The following is an 18384-nucleotide window of genomic DNA, read 5'->3' as shown; positions in this document are numbered from 1 at the left end:
TGGTGGAGTTTATGTACAGTACAGACAGATTTTAGCACTATTTATACCACAGTTAGAGCAAGGCCTTTAATACTCTAATCTTAAGACAGGCTTTGTTTCTGTTAGGCTTGGTTTAAAGCTTCAGGCAGTTAAATACAGTACAGAGATATGAGCTTTGAAATACAACACACGATTATGGGACCTCCTGACCAGCTGCAGCCACAACCTCTTTCCATGCTGGAATACGTCCCTCTCCTGCTTTTGGGCTTTGTGGGGTGGTTTGAGCTCATTTTGCACCGTGGTGCCAGCTCCTGGTGATTAAACCACGCAGTGAGTTTGGTAAATCCTGACTTAAACATATTCACAGGAAGGAATCAGGGATGAGGGTGACACTACAGGACCAGGAACGTGACATCCATGCTCGTCCATGGCCAGCACAGATTCATGGCATGAATCCCACGGATGTTTTTAGGATTTGTGAGAGCTTTTAGGATATGTGAGAGCTTTTAGGGTGTGTGAGAGTTTTTAGTGCATTTTTCATCACCTGCAGGAGAGGAGCGGCTCCTCCCCTCAGTGCCGAACCTCCAGGCCTGGCTGGTGTCAGCACAACAGCTTGGGACAAACTCAGCCTCCAAACCTTGGGAGTTTGGTGCCTGAAGGCCCAACCACTATAGGGATCTACTAAAGACTAAGGTTTTTTTGGGATAACAGATTTTTGTGTGGGGAAGAGAAGAGACAGAGCCGTCTGGCTGGTGGGAAAGCCGCGACACCGAACACAGACCCATGCAGAAGTGTTGTTGGAGAGGAACAAAGAAGATGAACAAACGAAACGAGCCCTAAGGAACTAAGCCCAGCTCCTGGGGGTCACAACACCTACAGTCCGCTGGCTTTGGGTGCAGCACTCCTAGAGCAGAGCCCTCAGCTTTGGTCGTGCTCGGCCTGCCCGGCCCGGTCAGGCGCGCTCGGCGGAGCCGCGCTTGGCGTGGGCGGCTGTGGAGCCCTCACCTCGCAGGTTCCTGAGCAGCAGCTTCAGCTTCTGGGGCTCCGAGAGCCTCCTGCGCAGCAGCTCGGAGCGGGGGTGGCCCTGGGCGCAGTGGTCGCTCTGCAGCAGGTGGAACAGGCTGGCCATGTTGGGGCCCAGCTTCTCCATCAGGCTCTCCTTGATGGTGCTCACCGTGTCCTCGTCGCACTCCAGCAGGCTCCGAACCAGCTTGTTGTAATACCTGCAGGACAAGGACCTGGTTAGCCCACGGTGTCACCCTGTAGCAGGCTCTGGGCTTGCTGGGGCTCCATGGAGAGCCGAGGCTTAAAGATAGGAAATGCCAAGTCATGGTGAAATAGTGTAGCCATGGTATTTTCTGAAAAATCCTTTCCTTAGAATTTTTCCTCCTGAGAAGCTGGGAAGCCTCAGGAACAAAATGTAAACAATGGTTACCTGCTGCTGTGGAATGCAACAGGTGCATCTGGGATTGGTCTCATGTGGTTGTTTCTAATTAATGGCCAGTCACAGTCAGCTGGCTCGGGCTCTCTGTCTGACACAAAAGCCTTTGTTATAATTTCTTCTTTTTCTATTCTTAGCCAGCCTTCTGATAAAATCCTTTCTTCTATTATTTTAGTATAGTTTTAATATAATATATATAATAAAATAATAAATCAAGCCTTATGAAACATGGAGTCAGATCCTCGTCACAAAAGAGCAAGAAGCCCCTCTCTTCCACCTTTCAGACCCCTGCTTATCTCTGTGTAACCCCATAGGTCACTTTCCCTTAACTCCTGCTACTGGACAATTCTGGATCCCCCTATACCCCATATAAAGGGTTGTTTTAGCCCATTCTGGTCAGAAGAGCTGTCCCTGGAACCCTTCACAGATCCCCAGTAAAGACATTGCTGTGGAACTGCCTTCTCCTCTCTCATGTCTGCATTCTCGGCCTTCATGAGCACCTTAGCAAGCAAAGAGCTGAAATCATGAGAGAGCTGACAAATCCCTAAAGAGCTGATATCCCTTAAGCTTGCTAAGGTTGCCTGGGGCTAAGAGCAGCCTGGGTACTCAGACACTCTGTCCCCAAAAGAGGACTGAATTATCCAGTGCTGCCTGCTTGGGGGCGAACCAGCCCAGCAGGAAATTGGGATATCACCCAGCCAGGTGAAAAAACTGCAAAAATCAGGGTTTTTAACTCAGCCAGAGTGTGTTTGGAACTGATTTCTGACGGTGTTGTGGCAGAATTTTTAAGGTTGGGAAAGGACCATGGAGATCCATTTCCTATCACAGAAAACTCTCTTGTAGATGGAGGTATTTTTTTCTTGTCTATCCAGAAAATGGCAACATTGGGAAGGCAAAATTATACTGGGGGGAGTAAAGATGAAACTTGTGTAGCAAATTTGGGGGGGAAATTGGAACCTTTGAAAGAGGATTTCTGGGAGAGGAGCAGGCAGCTCTGTGGAGGCCCGGGTTAAACTGATAGACTGGGCAGATCAGCAGAAAGAAAAAGTCTTTTCTTTCCATGTCCTGCTTTAGAAAGGGACATGGGGACACTTGGGCAGTGCTGGTTGTGCTCCTCTGAGAGGACCCAGCCCTGGAGCCTCTCCCGAGGCACAGGAGCTCCTCCCCAGCCCAGCAGAGGATATTGTGACAAATTGAGGAACAAAAGCAGCAGGACTTCCCAGCTCTGAGGGGAGGCTGAGGGCTCCCAGGGCCCCCACTCCACACCCTGGGCATGGAGGTGCTGTGCCCCTGGCACAGGAGAGGAACACCATGGCCAAAATTCTGATTTAATTGCTCTAAACCAGCAGCTGCCCCAGCTCTGGGAGGGGAGGGGTGAGCACGGTGGGTTTGGAGTGATCCTGGTGGATCGGGAAGGTAAAACAAGGAGCTGAGAGATCAGGAATGGGTTAAAGGCTGTGATTTACTCTCTGCTCAACACCAGAGTTCCTGGAGCTTTGGGAAGGAAAATAATTGATGTTGGCAGCAACAGATCCTGCCGGGATCCCAGCCTGGCCTGGCCTCTGAGCCACGACTGCTCCATCCCCGTGGCACCATTCCCTCTGTCCCTCCCGTCCCTTTCCCTGCACAGCCCTTGCAAGGACCAGAAGGGGGAGAAGCAGCCCAGCCCAAGCCTGGCAGATTCCTGGGGACAGATCTTTAGCACACGCAATCCACTGTCACTTCCATTCCCTTTGTCCCTCTTGTCCCTTTCCCTTACAAGGGCCAGAGGGAGGAGCGGCCCAGCCCAAGCCTGGCAGATCCCTGGATTCCCTGGGGACAGTCCTTGGGACAATCCATGGTCACTTCCAGCCCAAGTGAGGCCTCCCCTGCCTCCTCTCCAGCTGCACCTTCCGCTCCCAGCAGCGCTGGGCACAAATTCCTCGTCAAAGGAGCAGCCAGGTGTGGTGGCAGCGAAAGAGAGAAAGAAAGAGAGAGAGAAAGAAAGAGAGAAAGAAAGAGAGAAAAAGAAAGAAAGAGAGAGAGAAAAAGAAAGAAAGAGAAAGAAAGAGAGAAAGAGAGAAAGAGAGAAAGAGAGAAAGAGAGAAAGAGAGAAAGAGAGAAGAAAGAAAGAAAGAAAGAAAGAAAGAAAGAAAGAAAGAAAGAAAGAAAGAAAGAAAGAAAGAAAGAAAGAAAGAAAGAAAGAAAGAAAGAAAGAAAGAAAGAAAGAAGCTAAATAAGTTTTCCCAGAATCAGCCTGGGAAGGTTTGAGGAGCTGTAGATAAACAGTGATATCCAATAATTAAAAACAACCTGCAGGTGTTGTTTCTCTAGTATCTGTTTTCTTGTTATTCTCATAAGATTGTTCATAAATGGGTGTATAATCATTTATATGTTATAAACATAAGATTGTTTACAAATGGGTGTATAGCCATTTATATTTTATGTTATAAACCATTTATAGCAATCATAAGATTGTTATAAATGGTTTATAAATTGTTCATTAGCCAATAGTGATGGTGTTTTAGTTAGAGGACCAATCAGGTCCACCTGTAGCGAACTAGGGTATAAAAAGCAATGGGTTTCTCAATAAATTGAATTAATTTTCTGTGAATGCCTTGGGAGTCCAGGTCACTAAATTGAATTAACTTTCTGTGAATGCCTTGGGAGTCCAGGTCACTTTTTCCCCAGGCCTGACTCACACACTGACAGCTCAGGGGTGCTGCTGTGCATTCCCAACCCTGCTGAGAATTCCCCCAAGGAATGTTCCCCCAGGATTAGGGCTGGGAGAGCTCCTGGCACCTCCCTGTGCCAGGGAACATCTTCCCAGGGAGACAGAGCTGGGAAAAAGGGCAGCAGGCCCACACTCGCTGGGATTTCTGCCTGAAAGGAACTTATTTTAAGCACTTTAAGGTCACGCTGACATTTTTCCACAGGAGCAGAGAGGAGAGCAACCTGCAGGTGGAGGAGGGGAAGGAAGAGGGAAATGAGAGTTCCCATTGAAAATCCTTTCCCAACTCTCAGCCCTGGGGAGGTCAGGTGAGGTCAGAGCTGCACAAAGGGATCAGGCTCTGGCTCGCTCTGAGCAGGGCTGCGAGGGTCTGGAGTGGAGGTGAGCAAAGCTGAGCCAGCCACAAACCCGGCTTAAACCAGGGCCAGACACAGAGCCCGTCCAGCCCCGTGGTTTCCACGCCGGGACACCTTCCAGAGCTGGGCTGTGAGCAGAGATTGCCCTGCCCCAGCTGGGATGGCAGCAGGATGCAATGACCTGTAAGGACTTCCCCTGGGGCCGGGCCAAGTGGCGCATTCGGATCCCGGGCTGGGAAAGCAGGATGCTCCCGAGCCCTCAGCCTCACCTCGGAGCTGGGAAATCCTGCTGCTTTTGTTCCTCAGCGTGTCACAATATCCTCCGCAGGGCTGGGGAGGAGCTCCTGGGCCTCGGGAGAGGCTCCAGGGCTGGGTCCTCTCAGAGGAGCACAACCAGCACTGCCCAAGTGTCCCCATGTCCCCTTCCAAAGCAGGACATGGAAAGAAAAGGTTTTTTCTTTCTGCTGAGCTGCCCAGCCCATCAGTTTAACCCAGGACTCCACAGAGCTGCCTGCTCCTCTCCCGGTCCTCCAGAAATCCTCTTTGAAAGGTTCCAATTTCCCCCCCAAATCTGCTGCACAAGTTCCATTTTTACTGCCCCAGTATAATTTTGCCTTCCCAATGTTGCCATTTTCTGGATAGACAAGAAAAAATTATCTACAAGAGAGTTTTCTGTGATAGGAAATGATCTCCATGATCCTTGTGGGCCCCTCCCAGCTCTGGATATTCTGGGATTCTCTGAATAAATTCATGCTGCTTGATGTAACATAAAATGTATTCATCACCTGCAGACCTGTCCTGGGACAGGTCTGGAGGTTTGGGCTGCTCCTGGACCCAGCCAAGGCCATCCCAGAGGAGCTGAGGACAGGACCCAGTGCTCTGTTTGCACTCCAGTTCTGGGGTTATTTACTCCAACCTCTCCAAAAGGTCCCTTTTATTCCGATCACAAGAGTCAGCACTGATTGTTCCAGGACTGGGAGCAAGAAATCCCTGCCCTGCAGCGTGACTGCAGCAGCCCTGAGGCTCCCTGTGTCCCTTGTCCTTGGAGGATGGGGACAGGGCAGCCAGGGGAAGGTGCCAGGCACCAGTGTGACATTGCCATCCCTATGGGCAGCAGGGACAGGGACAGGGCAGCCAGGGGAAGGTGCCAGGCACCAGTGTGACATTGCCATCCCTATGGGCAGCAGGGACAGGGACAGGGACAGGGCAGCCAGGGGAAGGTGCCTGCTGTGACATTGCCATCCCTGCAGGGACAGGGCAGTGCTGCCCAGGGGAGGGTGCCAGGTGTGACATTGCCATCCCTATGGGCAGCAGGGACAGGGACAGGGCAGCCAGGGGAAGGTGCCAGGCACCAGTGTGACATTGCCATCCCTATGGGCAGCAGGGACAGGGACAGGGCAGGGCAGCCAGGGGAAGGTGCCTGGTGTGACATTGCCATCCCTGCAGGGACAGGGGACAAGGCAGTGCTGCTCAGGAGAACGTGCCAGGCAGCAGAGTGACATTCCCACAGGGACAGCCCCAAGGCAGAGCAGTGAGAGCCCCAGGCTGTCCCCACGTTTGACAATGCCAGTGCCCCCATGAAAATCTGTTCTCCCTGGTGTCTGCTGTGAGATGTGACCAGACATGGAGCAAAGCAGGAGCTCTGACCTCCTCAACCCAGCAGAACCAAGAGAAAGTTCCCCTGCGCTTTCTCTGCTTTTAACCCCTCTGTTCTCAGAGGTGTATCCATGGTCTCAGTGGCCACGCCAGGTGCCAATATTCCAATTTCAGCTCTGATTGGTTTGACCACAAACTCCAAAAAACCTCACTTCCTTTTCAAACCAGGACACCAGAGACGAGGAACACGGGGTTGGCACAGGGGGGTCATACAGGACCAGGGGTGCTGGCTCCTTGTGGTGTTACATTTTAGTTAAATGTTGTGCTCTGTCTCACCCCTCGTTATTCCAAGTCCGTGATCCTCCCCTGAAGTATCATGGATCTGTAATCCCCTTGGCCCAAGTCTGATTCTGTGCCCACTTTGAATCTCCCTCTTAAGCTGTAAGGGGGAAATCACAGATTCTCTTTTGGCACTTAGTTCTCTTAATCTTTTCTTCCTAACAAAAAAAGGGTGAATTGTGGTGTCACATTTTAGTTAAATGGTGTGCTCTGTCTCACCCCTGGAATATGTACGGTTTAATCCAAGCCTGATCCTCCCCTGGAATATCACAGATCTGAAATCCCATTGGCCCAAGTCTGATTCCGTGCCCACTTTGAATCTCCCTGTTCAGCTCTGTGAGGGAGACCACAGATTCTCTCTTGGCACTTATTTCTCTTAATCTTTTCTTTTTAAGAAAAAAGGGTGAATTGTGGTGTCATATTTTAGTTAAATGGTCTACTCTGTCTCACCCCTCATTATTCCAAGCCCATGATCCTCCCCTGAAGTATCATGGATCTGTAATCCCCTTGGCCCAAGTCTGATTCTGTGCCCACTTTGAATCTCCCTCTTAAGCTGTAAGGGGGAAATCACAGATTCTCTTTTGGCACTTATTTCTCTTAATCTTTTCTTCCTAACAAAAAAAGGGTGAATTGTGATGTCACATTTTAGATAAATGGTGTGCTCTGTCTCACCCCTCGAAAATGTAGGATCCAAGCCTGTGATTCTCCCCTGGAATATCATGGATCTGAAATCCCACTGACCCAAGTCTGATTCCGTGCCCACTTTGAATCTCCTTCTTAAGCTGTAAGGGGGAAATCACAGATTCTCTCTTGGCACTTATTTCTCTTAATATTTTGTTTTTAACAAAAAAGGGTGAATTGTGGTGTCATATTTTAGTTAAATGGTCTACTCTGTCTCACCCCTCATTATTCCAAGCCCGTGATCCTCCCCTGAAGTATCATGGATCTGTAATCCCCTTGGCCCAAGTCTGATTCTGTGCCCACTTTGAATCTCCCTCTTAAGCTGTAAGGGGGAAATCACAGATTCTCTTTTGGCACTTATTTCTCTTAATCTTTTCTTCCTAACAAAAAAAAAGGGTGAATTGTGGTGTCACATTTTAGATAAATGGTGCGCTCTGTCTCACCCCTCGAAAATGTAGGGTTTAATCCAAGCCTGTGATCCTCCCCTGGAATATCATGGATCTGAAATCCCACTGGCCCGAGGCTTATTTGCACCCACTTTGAATCTCCCTGTTAAGCTTTGAGGGGAGACCAGAGATTGCTCTTGGTCCTTCTCTCCCTGGGCTCTCCCTCTCTCCTCCCTCAGAAACCATGCTGCTCCCGAGGGTGGGACCCCCAATAATTAGCACCCTCAGTAATTAGCACGCCCAGAATCCATCTGGGGAGTGGAGTCTCCTTGCCTGCCTGCTGCAAGTGAACGCACAGTTTAGGGGACTCCCCAGGGACCACAAACAAAGAGCAACAGCTCTTTTCATTTCCCTGGGTTTTGCAGCAGTGTGGTGACCTGGAGGACAAGAATCCCGGAGGACAAGAATCCTGGAGGACAAGGATCCTGGAGGACAAGGATTCATTTCCCAGTGCCATATGAGCCCCAGGAAGGGCATGGCTGTGAACACCTTTAAGTCGTGATTTACCAAACTCTCTGCATGGTTTGGTCACCTGGAGCTGGCACCACGGTGCAAAATGAGCTCAAAACCAGCCCAGAGACCCCCAAAGCAGGAGAGGGATGTGTGCCACCATGGAAAGAGGCTGCAGCTGGGTATGAGACCCCATAATCAGGAGAAGGGAATGATGGAAATGGATGGAGAAGGCCACCATGGAAAGAGGCCGTGGCTGGAGCTGGGTATGAGATCCCATAATCAGGAGAAGGGAATGATGGAAATGGATGGAGAAGGCCAGGCTGGACAGGGCTTGGAGCAATCGGGGACAGGGGAAAGTGTCCCTGTGCTTGGAGGGGTGGGATGAGATGGGGTTTAAGGTCCCTTCCCACCCAAACCATTCCACGATTCCCTGAGCAGCTCAATGTGCCACACATGCCGAATTAATCCACCTGATTGGGATCATTGACCATTACAGAACACCCAAACAACAACAAAAAAAATTAAATTAACATTTAAACAAACTCCAGGCTTTGGAGTAAGGGACGTCTGGATAATTTTATGGTTCTCCTCTGGAAATTCTTTTAAATGTATTTCCCCAAAGGAGAAATAAATGGATTTCCCCAAAGGAGAAATAAATATATATCCCAAAAGGAGAAATAAATGTGTTTGCCCAGAAAGGGAAATACACATATTTCCCAAAATGTAAAACAAGCAAAAAGGGAAATAAATATGTTTTCAAAAAGGGAAATATGTATATTTCCCAAAATGTAAAACAAGTGTGTTTTCCCAAAAAGGAAAAGAAAGGAATTTTCTCAAAAAGTGAAATAAATATATTTTCTCAGAATGGGAAATAAAGGTATTTGCCCAAAAAGGGACAGACATGTATTTTCCAAATTGAAAAACAAGTGTGTTTTCCCAAAAAGGAAAATAAATTAATTTCCCCCAAAAGGGAAATAAATGTGTTTCCCAAAAAAGGAAAATAAAGGAATTTTCCCATAAAGGGGAAATAAATGTATTTTCCCCAAAAATGGAAATAAATATATTTTCCCAGAATGGGAAATAAATATTTTTTTCCCAGAAAGGGAAATGTGTGTATTTCCCAACATGAACAAGTGTATTTTTCCAAAAAGGAAAACAAAGGCATTTTCTCAAAAGGGGAAATAAACGTATTTCCCAAAATGAATGACAAGTGCATTTTCCCATAAAGGAAAATGAATGAATTTTCCCAGAAAGGGAAATAAATATATTGGCCCAGAAAGGGACAGACATGTATTTCCCAAAATGAACAGCAAGTGTATTTTCCCAAAAAGGGAAATTAATGTGTTTCCCAAAAAGGAAAATAAAGGAATTCTCCCCAAAGGGGAAATAAATGTATTTTCCCAAAAGGGGAAATAAATGTATTTTCCCTGAAATGGAAATTTGTGTATTTCCCAAAATGAGCAACAAGTGTGTTTCTCCACAAAGGAAAACAAGGAATTTTCCCAAAAGGGGAAATAAACGCATTTCCCAAAATGAACAAACAAGCGTGTTTTCCAAAAAAGGAAAAGAAATGTGTTCTCCCCAAAAGGGAAATGTATTTTCCCCAAAAGGGGAAATAAATGTATTTTCCCAAAAGGGGAAATAAATGTATTTTCCCTGAAATGGAAATTTGTGTATTTCCCAAAATGAGCAACAAGTGTGTTTCTCCACAAAGGAAAACAAGGAATTTTCCCAAAAGGGGAAACAAATGCATTTCCCAAAATGAACAAACAAGCGTGTTTTCCAAAAAAGGAAAAGAAATGTGTTCTCCCCAAAAGGGAAATGTATTTTCCCCAAAAGGGGAAATAAATGTATTTTCCCAAAAGGGGAAATAAATGTATTTTCCCTGAAATGGAAATTTGTGTATTTCCCAAAATGAGCAACAAGTGTGTTTCTCCACAAAGGAAAACAAGGAATTTTCCCAAAAGGGGAAACAAATGCATTTCCCAAAATGAACAAACAAGCGTGTTTTCCAAAAAAGGAAAAGAAATGTGTTCTCCCCAAAAGGGAAACGTATTTTCCCCAAAAGGGGAAATAAATGTATTTCCCCAAAAGAGCGTGGAGAATGCTGCTGAAGCTGCGCCGGGCGTGCAGAGGCAGGGAGCTTTCCTGGCTGGGATGTCCCAGGCCCTGCACAGGTCTGTCCCCCGTCCCCCGTGGTTCCTCCCCTCACTTCCCCTCCGTATCCCGGGATTTCCCCGTTCCGTACCGGTTGGAGAAGTGGTTTGGGAGCTGCACCACCTCGGTGATGGCCTCGGGGTTGCGGCGGGCGATGCCGCACAGGTCCAGCTTGCTGTAGCACTCCTCCTGCACCTCCGAGATCATCCTCTGGAACGTGGAGCACCTGCGGATGGCCAGGAACACCTTGGAGGTCACCCCGTTGGCGATGCACTTCAGGCTCTCCTTCACGAACGCTTTTCCCTGCGCACGGAAGGAAAACCAACTTCAGCTGAATTCCAGGGAGTCTGGAATAAATTCCAGGGATAAAAACGAGAGCAGGGTCCCGGTGCTAAAGTGATTTCAGCTTTTACTACGAAAAAAGAAAGGCCTAAAGCAAGGGGGCCTGTGGGAATGGGGATGGGGCTGGGAATGGGGATGGGAATGAGAAGGGGAATGGGGATAGGGATGGGGATGGGAATGGGAATGGGGAATGGGAATTGGATGAGAAGGGGAATGGGGATGGGGATGGGAATGGGAATTGGATGAGAAGGGGAAGGGGAATGGGGTTGGGAAAGGGAATGGGAATGGGGAATAGAAGTGGGAATGGGGATGGGAATTGGATGAGAAGGGGAATGGGAATGGGGTTGGGAATGGGAATGAGAAGAGGAATGGAAATGGGAATGGGGCTAGGAATGGGATGAGAAGGGGAATGGGAATGGGGTTGGGAATGGGGAATAGAAGTGGGAATGGGGATGGGAATTGGATGAGAAGGGGAATGGGAATGAGAAGGGGAATGGGGATGGGGCTGGGAATGAGAAGGGGAATGGGCATAGGGATGGGAATGGGGTTGGGAATGGGGATAGGAATGGGGAATGGGAATTGGACGAGAAGGGGAATGAGGTTGGGAAAGGGAATGGGAATGGGGAATAGAAGTGGGAATGGGGATGGGAATTGGATGAGAAGGGGAATGGGAATGGGGTTGGGAATTGGATGAGAAGGGGAATGGGAATGGGGTTGGGAATGGGAATGGCAATGGGGCTAGGAATGGGGCAGGGGATGAGAATTGGACTGGGAATGGGGATGGGAATGGGAATGAGAAGGGGAATGGGGCAGGAAATGGAAATGGGGCAGGAGTGTTCCCGTCGAGGATGCTGCAGCGCCAGCTCTGGGGCTTCTTGAGCAGCCCCAGGTGGAGCAGCACAATTCAGTGGGTCAGAAACCCTTTTTTATCCTGTTTTTTTGTCCCTTTGGATTGGTTTCTGTTTGGATCCTTCATTTGCATGAAGGTTTTAGGCCTTGATTGGCCATTCCAGCTCTCTCCAGCCTGGCTCGTGGTGCATTCACTGAGGTGTGTTATGGTACCTTGAGTACCGGATTTCCTACAACTGCCCTTTGAACCCCTTTTACAATAGAATAACCAAACTAACTGTACATGCTTAACAATCTATCAACTATTTTGCAGCAGTTTCTAAATTATTTTTAACAGAATCCAAAGGAAGGAGAAGTGTTGTGGATACTCCACCGGGCCTGGCTGTGCTAATTACCCTCCTGCAATTAAGGCAGGGCATGGGATTTGAATGTTCCCGATTACTGCAGAGTTGTCACTCTCAGCAGTCGGGGTGCTCTGAACTCCCATTCCCAAAGGATTTAGGCATTGGGAATCTTCAGCCTGGAAGTTCGAGGACCAGAGATGGAGCAGCTCTGCCCCACAGATCAACATCAATTTAATGCCGGCAGTTTAACACTCCTAGTTCAGACCTCAAGAGCCTTTATGAGCTTTTAAATCTGTCCTTGGGAGCACAGGGAACAAGGGGCTGTGTGGATTTTAGGAGGAAAGCACAGAGGGAATGGGATTTTGGCAGAGCAGAGCTCTCCAATATCATCCCGTTTATTCTCCCTGCAATCCCAGTCTGGCCGTGCATTCCCAGACCCGAACGCTTCCAAGCCAAAGCCCAGCCCTGTGCCAGGTCACACAGTCAGGAGATTTATTTTGTTAGAAGAACATTTCTATTTCCTCCTGGAGAGGAAACCTCGCTCTCCACCCCTCGGAACCCTCCGTGCCAAGTCCTCACCCGGAGCGGGGAGCGGGTGGAAAAAGAGCCCTGGAGCCAGAACTGGGGCTGAGAGCAGCAGCGGGAAGGGCTGCAGGGAGGGGAGGGTTAATCCTGCCCAAAGCACAGCTTAAATTAAGGCAGGCACTGAGCAGAGCGCCTTGCACGTGCTTCAGAACCCGCAGGACTTGTCCGGGCCATGAAAAGGCGGCTCCCATTTATTCTCGGCCGGGTTTGATTCATTCCCGGCCGGGTTGGATTCCCGCGGTGCCCGGGCCGTACCTGAGTGTCGAATTTAGCAGCGCTGTAGAGGAAGGATTTGCAGATGTCGTACATCCCGTCCGTGTCGCACGTGGAGTTCTCCAGGCAGGCGAAGGCTCCGCAGCCCACCTGGAGGGCGCTGTTCAGGCACCGAACCACCTCGGCTGCGACAGAGGGGCACAGGAACATCAGCACGTGGAGAGTGAGCTCTGCCAGCCCCAAAAATCCTGCCCAGCCCCAAAAATCCTACCCAGCCACCAAAAATCCTGCTCAGCCCCAAAAGTCCTGCCCAGACCCAAAAATTGTGCTCAGCGCCAAAAATCCTGCTCAGGTCCAAAAGTCCTGCCCAGACCCAAAATCGTGCTCAGACCCAAAATCCTGCCCAGACCCAAAATCCTGCTCAGGTCCAAAAGTCCTGCCCAGGCCCAAAAATCCTGCTCAGCCCCCAAAATCTTGCTCAGACCCAAAAATCCTGCTTAGCCCCAAAAGTCCTGCCCAGCCCCAAAAATCGTGCCCAGACCCAAAAATCCTGCCCAGCCCCAAAATCGTGCTCAGACCCAAAAATCCTGCTTAGCCCTAAAAATCCTGCTTAGCCCCAAAAATCCTGCCCAGCCCCAAAAATCCTGCTCAGGTCCAAAAGTCCTGCCCAGCCCCCAAAATCCTGCCCAGGCCCAATAGTCCTGCTCAGCGCCAAAAATCGTGCCCAGCCCCAAAAATCCGGCCCAGACCCAAAATCCTGCTCAGACCCAAAAATCCTGCCCAGACCCAAAAATCCTGCCCAGACCCAAAAGTCCTGCTCAGCCCCAAAAGTCCTGCTCAGACCCAAAAGTCCTGCCCAACCCCAAAAATCCTGCTCAGGTCCAAAAATCCTGCCCAGACCCAAAAATCCTGCCCAGCCCCCAAAATCCTGCTCAGCCCCCAAAATCCTGCTCAGCCCCCAAAATCCTGCTCAGCCCCAGAAATCCTGCTCAGCCCCAGAAATCGTGCCCAGACCCAAAAATCCTGCTTAGCCCTAAAAATCCTGCTCAGCCCCAAAAATCCTGCCCAGCCCTAAAAATCCTGCTCAGCCCCAAAAATCCTGCCCAGGCCCAAAAATCCTGCCCAGGCCCAAAAATCCTGCCCAGGCCCAATAGTCCTGCTTAGCCCCAAAATCCTGCCCAGCCCCAAAAATCCGGCCCAGACCCAAAATCCTGCTCAGCCCCGGCCAAATCCTGCTCCAGCACCGTGACCAGGCTCAGAGCCTCTCTGAGACCCCAAAATCTGCCTGGAAGAAGAGATGGAGCAGCTGGAGAAGTGAAGGCTCCTCCTGGAGAAGAGAAGGCTCCAAGGAGAGCTCAGAGCCCCTCCTGGTGCAGAAAAGCAGATTATAAAAAAGAAAGAGAGAGAGTTTTTATATGCACAGTGCTAGAACGGCTGGGATTGGTTTTAGGCTAAAAGAGGAGAGATTTAGGTCAGGTATTAGGGAGAAAATCCATCCTTGGAGGGCAGCGAGGCCCTGGGACAGGGTGCTCAGAGAGGCTGAGGATTCCCCATCCCTGGAAGTGCCCCCAGGCCAGGTTGGAGCACCCTGGGATGGTGGAATGTGTCCCTGCCCATGGCTGGGGATGGAATGAGCTTTAAGGTCCCTTTCCAACCCAAACCATTTCAAGATTCCATAATTCTATAATTCCAGAATTCTACAATCCCACGATTCCGTAATTCCATGATTCTACAATCCCAGGATTCTATAATTCCAGAATTCCACAATTCCATGGTTCTCCAATACCATGATTCTACAACTCCAGAATTCCACACTTCCATGATTCTGTAACTCCAGAATCCCACAATTCCAGAATTCTACACTTCCACGCTTCTGTAATTCCAGGATTCTACAATCCCAGAATTCTCTGAGGACACGACCAGCACCCCAAAGAACAGAAATTTCAGCTACCAAAGCCCTCGAGGGTCACACAAGGATTAGAAGAGGCAGCACCTCACCCTCCTTGCTGAGATGGGCACCCAAATGTCCATCCCAACCTCATTCTCTCTTCAGGCATTCACATCTTTATCCCAATTCCCTCTAAAGCAGGAGCAGGGATGAGGATGGGCCATGGAAAGCTCTGAGTGCTGAGAGCTCTTCCTTGGGGAGCAGCCTTGGCTCATAAAAACCACTGGAAAAGGAGATGGAAGTGTTGGCAAATGCCAACAAGTTGGCAGGAAATTGCACTGATCGGGAGGCATTTGTGCTTTTCTAAAATGCTGAATTACCTAGAAAGAAGATTTGAGCTTGAGACTAAATTCTCAGCGCCCAAAAGGACTCGATCCAGCAGCTTGGAGCTAAACTGCCCCGGGAGCTCGCAGGTACAGCCAAAAAGGGGAATTTCTGCTGAGATTCGGGAGGGGAAGGGGAATTCGGGCAGGGAAAGTTCAGGTAACGCCGCTCCGAGGATGATTAAACGCGAGGGTGTCCGTGTCATCCCGGCGTTCTCAGAGCACATCCAGGGCATTTTAACCATGAATCAGCAGAATTGCCACATGATTGCCCTGAAATTAGCCGGGATTAACCTTTCTGGGCGAGCCGAGCATCTGTCCCCTCCCAGCGAACGGGCAAGGCACGTTCGCTGCTCTGCGGCTCAGGTTACCAGACATTCCTGGGGGAGAAACGCGAGGCCGGGGTCCCCTGGAGCGGGGGAAAGGGAGCCTTAACTGCGACAGAACACACCTTAATAAACCTAACTCGCATCCTAAAGAGAATTCTTTACAACCGGGATTTTCCCCGGGAAAAAAAAAAAAAAAAAAAAGAAATAATATTAAAAAAATCCCCCCAATTAACCCCTGCTCGTTCCGCGCTGCTGCTGGCGTGCCTGAAGGGAGGAATATTCGGTAATTCATCCCCTCCCCGGTTCACAGCCTCCCGCAGCACGAGCCAGCCCCGTAATTAGCTTTCCACAGGTTCCAATTAGAACTTCGCTGGCAGCGGGGTCCGGGTGCGCTCTGATTGTCTCGGGCGCGGTGCGAGGGGAGACCCCACGTTCCTATGGCAACCAAATACAAAAGCGAACGGAGCAAACACCCCGCTCCAGCGCCGCAGAGCCTCGCCGAGCTAAAATAAGGCAGCTGCTAATGAGCCCCGAACCGGAGCGTTAATATCTTTGCAGTACAGTAGAGGCGGATTTTTAATTCCCATTGTTCCAGGCAATGTCTCCAAGTTAATCTAAGCGGCAAAGTCCGCACATCCAAAGCGATTTTTATTTTTTTTTTTTTCTCTCTCCATATTGGAAGCAAGTTTGGAAAATGTCCCCGATGTATTTTTACGGCGGCAGCTGCCCGATAGCGATGGGTTTGTGACACTTTCTGGGTTCTGCATTCCTCCGAGGCTGCGCCTCTTTGAACACAGAGATGTTCCAGGACAATGGGGCAGTCCCAGCGCCGCGGATCCCACCAAGTTCCTAAAAAGCAAAGGTTTAACCCCAAAGCAGCGCTGCACCGGGGGAGGGACAGGGATGCATGCAAGCAGGAGAATAAAAATGATAAAAAGTGCACGGAACTGCCTGGGGAGCTGCGGGAGGAGGGGAGAGCCCGGATCGCATCCTCGCTGCTCCGGGAGATTCCTGCTCCAGCCCTGCAAGGAACATTTCTGCTGCCAGCCGGTGAGTTTATAAGGGGAAGGAAAAGGGGGAAAATTAAAAAGAAGCAGAAAAATCATCAGCAGAGAAATGTGAGGCGGCTGAGGGCAGCGGCGTTACCTGAGTTCTGCGCCGCCACCCGCGCTTTCCTGGGGCTCACAGAGTCATTCTGCTCGGCTTCGTGGGATGCGGATGCACTGATCAGCAGCAGCAGCAGCAAACCAGACTTTAGGAGCATTCTTTGACAAGTTTCCGCTAAGTGTGGGGTTGGCTTGGTTTAGTTTTTTTCCCTTTTTTTTTTTTTTTTTTCTTTTTCTTTTTTGAGTGGTTGATTTTTTTTTTTTTTTTTTTTTTTTTTTTTTTTTGGATGTGTGCGCCTCTCCTCTTGCACTCGGGCTTGAGCGAAGATGTGGAGCTGGAAGCGAGGGAGGGAAGGAAGGCGGGAGGATCCTGGCGAGGCCGGGGATGAGCGCAGGGATGTGCGGAGGATCCGGGTGGCCCCTCTGGCTGCTGCTCGCTGGGGGACCGCGAGCTGCGAGCGTTTTATAGCCGCCCTTATCGGTCCCCCCCGGGCTGCCGAGCCAATCGGTGGCGCTGGGCAGAGCCAGGGGAGGACTGGACTCATTCAAGCCCCGCAAAACTGCAACTTCACAGGAAGAATATTTTCCAGCCCATTAAAAGTACCTGCCAAAGAACAATGAGCGAAAAGTTCATCCTCGGAGGAGCGCTGGGAAAGGGAGGGGATGGAGGGGGGGGGGCGCTTCCTATGGATGGCGGAGCTCGAGGAAATGACAGCGCCGTCCTAAAGCGCCCCCACCCCAGCAGAAAATCACCTGCCCTGGAGGCAAAGCTGCTCCCATGCGTGCGAGGGGATCCCGGCGCTGGGGAGGGGAAGGGGCGGCTCTGAGGGGCTCGGGAATGGGGATGGGGGCGGAGATGGGGCTGGCGGGGATTCTGCCCCGGCTCTGAGGATGGGGCTGGCCGGGATCCCCGATCCTGTCCCCCGCTCTGGGGCTGGCGGGGATCCCCGCTCCTGCCCCGGCTCTGGGGATGGGGATGGGGCTGGCAGGGATTCCTCTCTCCTGCCGGGCTCTGGGGATGGCAGCGATCCCTCCCTCCTGTCCCCGCTCTGAGGCTGGCAGGGATCTCTCACTCCTGCCCCAGTTCTGGGGATGGGGATGGGGCTGGGGGGATCCCCCGCTGCTGCCCCGGCTTTGGGGATGGGGCTGGGGGGGATCCCCCGCTCCCGCCCCGGCTTTGGGGATGGGGCTGGGGGGGATCCCTCGCTCCTGCCCCGGCTTTGGGGATGGCGGGGATCCCCCTTTCCTGCCCCGGCTCTGAGGATGAGAATGGGGCTGTCATGGATCCCCGGCTCTGGGGATGGGGCTGTCAGGGATTTCTCGCCCCTGTCCCCGCTCTGGGGCTGTCAGGGATCCCCCGCTCCTTCCCCGGCTCTGGGGATGGGGCTGTCAGGGATTTCTCACCCCTGTCCCCTCTCTGGGGCTGGCGGGGATCTCCCATTCCTGTCCCCGCTCTGGGGATGGATCTGGCGGGGATCCCCGGCTCCTGTCCCCTCTCTGGGGCTGTTCAGGGATCCCCCTTCCCTGCCCCGGCTCTCACCTCTCCCTGCCGCTGCCTCCCTCCCGCCCCAGCCCGTGGGAGCCGCGGCACGCAGCCCTGCGCTCACGTAGGCACATGCAAATCCATCAAATAAATCAAATCAATCCCTGCCTGCCCCGAACCTCGCCCAGCCCTCCTGCGCTCCCCTCACCTGCGCCGTTCCCCCCACAAAATCACCCAGCCCGCCCTTTGCCCGCGCCCCAACCCCCAATTTTCAGGTGTTTCGTGGTTTTCCTCGCCCTCCCCTCTCCCTGCTCCCGGCTCAATCCTGTTTTTCAGATTTCATAACGGGAGGAGGCAGCCTAATGCCTGATTCAATCTCGGCTCTAATGGGCACGTAATGAGGATTAACACGCTGCAGGATGGATTCTCCCCCATCCCAGAGACGATTTAAAGCTCCGGGTGTTTCAGGGATGAAAGTGCAGCTCCTTAGAGCTGTAGGGAAATCGGGAAAAGTGAGTGCAGAAAGATTTCCAGATAAAAAGTTACAAGTTCCTGCAGCTTAGAATGAACCCAAGGATTCAGAGACCAGCTCTGGCTGATGCGAGCTGAGATTATTTGGATCAGAGCACGTTTGGGGCTCCCTCTGCCGCCCCTTTTGCTGGGGAGGGGGAGGACTCTCAGCTCTGCGGTGCCAGGCAAGGAAA

The 18384-nt window shown here is 51.0% G+C and overlaps 1 protein-coding gene across 1 annotated transcript; it reads right to left on the bottom strand.

Annotated features, from left to right (window-relative positions):
* Nucleotides 1-705: 705 nt before the first annotated feature.
* Nucleotides 706-16595, bottom strand: STC1 (stanniocalcin 1). Its single transcript, XM_059490907.1, has 4 exons — nt 16238-16595; nt 12534-12676; nt 10250-10461; nt 706-1202 (listed from the first exon to the last, which is right to left on the bottom strand). The coding sequence occupies exons 1-4, from the start codon at nt 16353-16355 to the stop codon at nt 932-934; spliced, it is 744 nt and encodes a 247-aa protein (XP_059346890.1). The 5' UTR covers nt 16356-16595; the 3' UTR covers nt 706-931.
* Nucleotides 16596-18384: the final 1789 nt, after the last annotated feature.

Source organism: Ammospiza nelsoni, chromosome 30 (genome assembly GCF_027579445.1).
Source record: "Ammospiza nelsoni isolate bAmmNel1 chromosome 30, bAmmNel1.pri, whole genome shotgun sequence".
In the NCBI taxonomy this organism is placed as follows: Eukaryota; Metazoa; Chordata; class Aves; order Passeriformes; family Passerellidae; genus Ammospiza; species Ammospiza nelsoni.
Note: the sequence above shows the minus strand (reverse complement) of the source record. Positions and strands in the feature narration are given on the sequence as shown.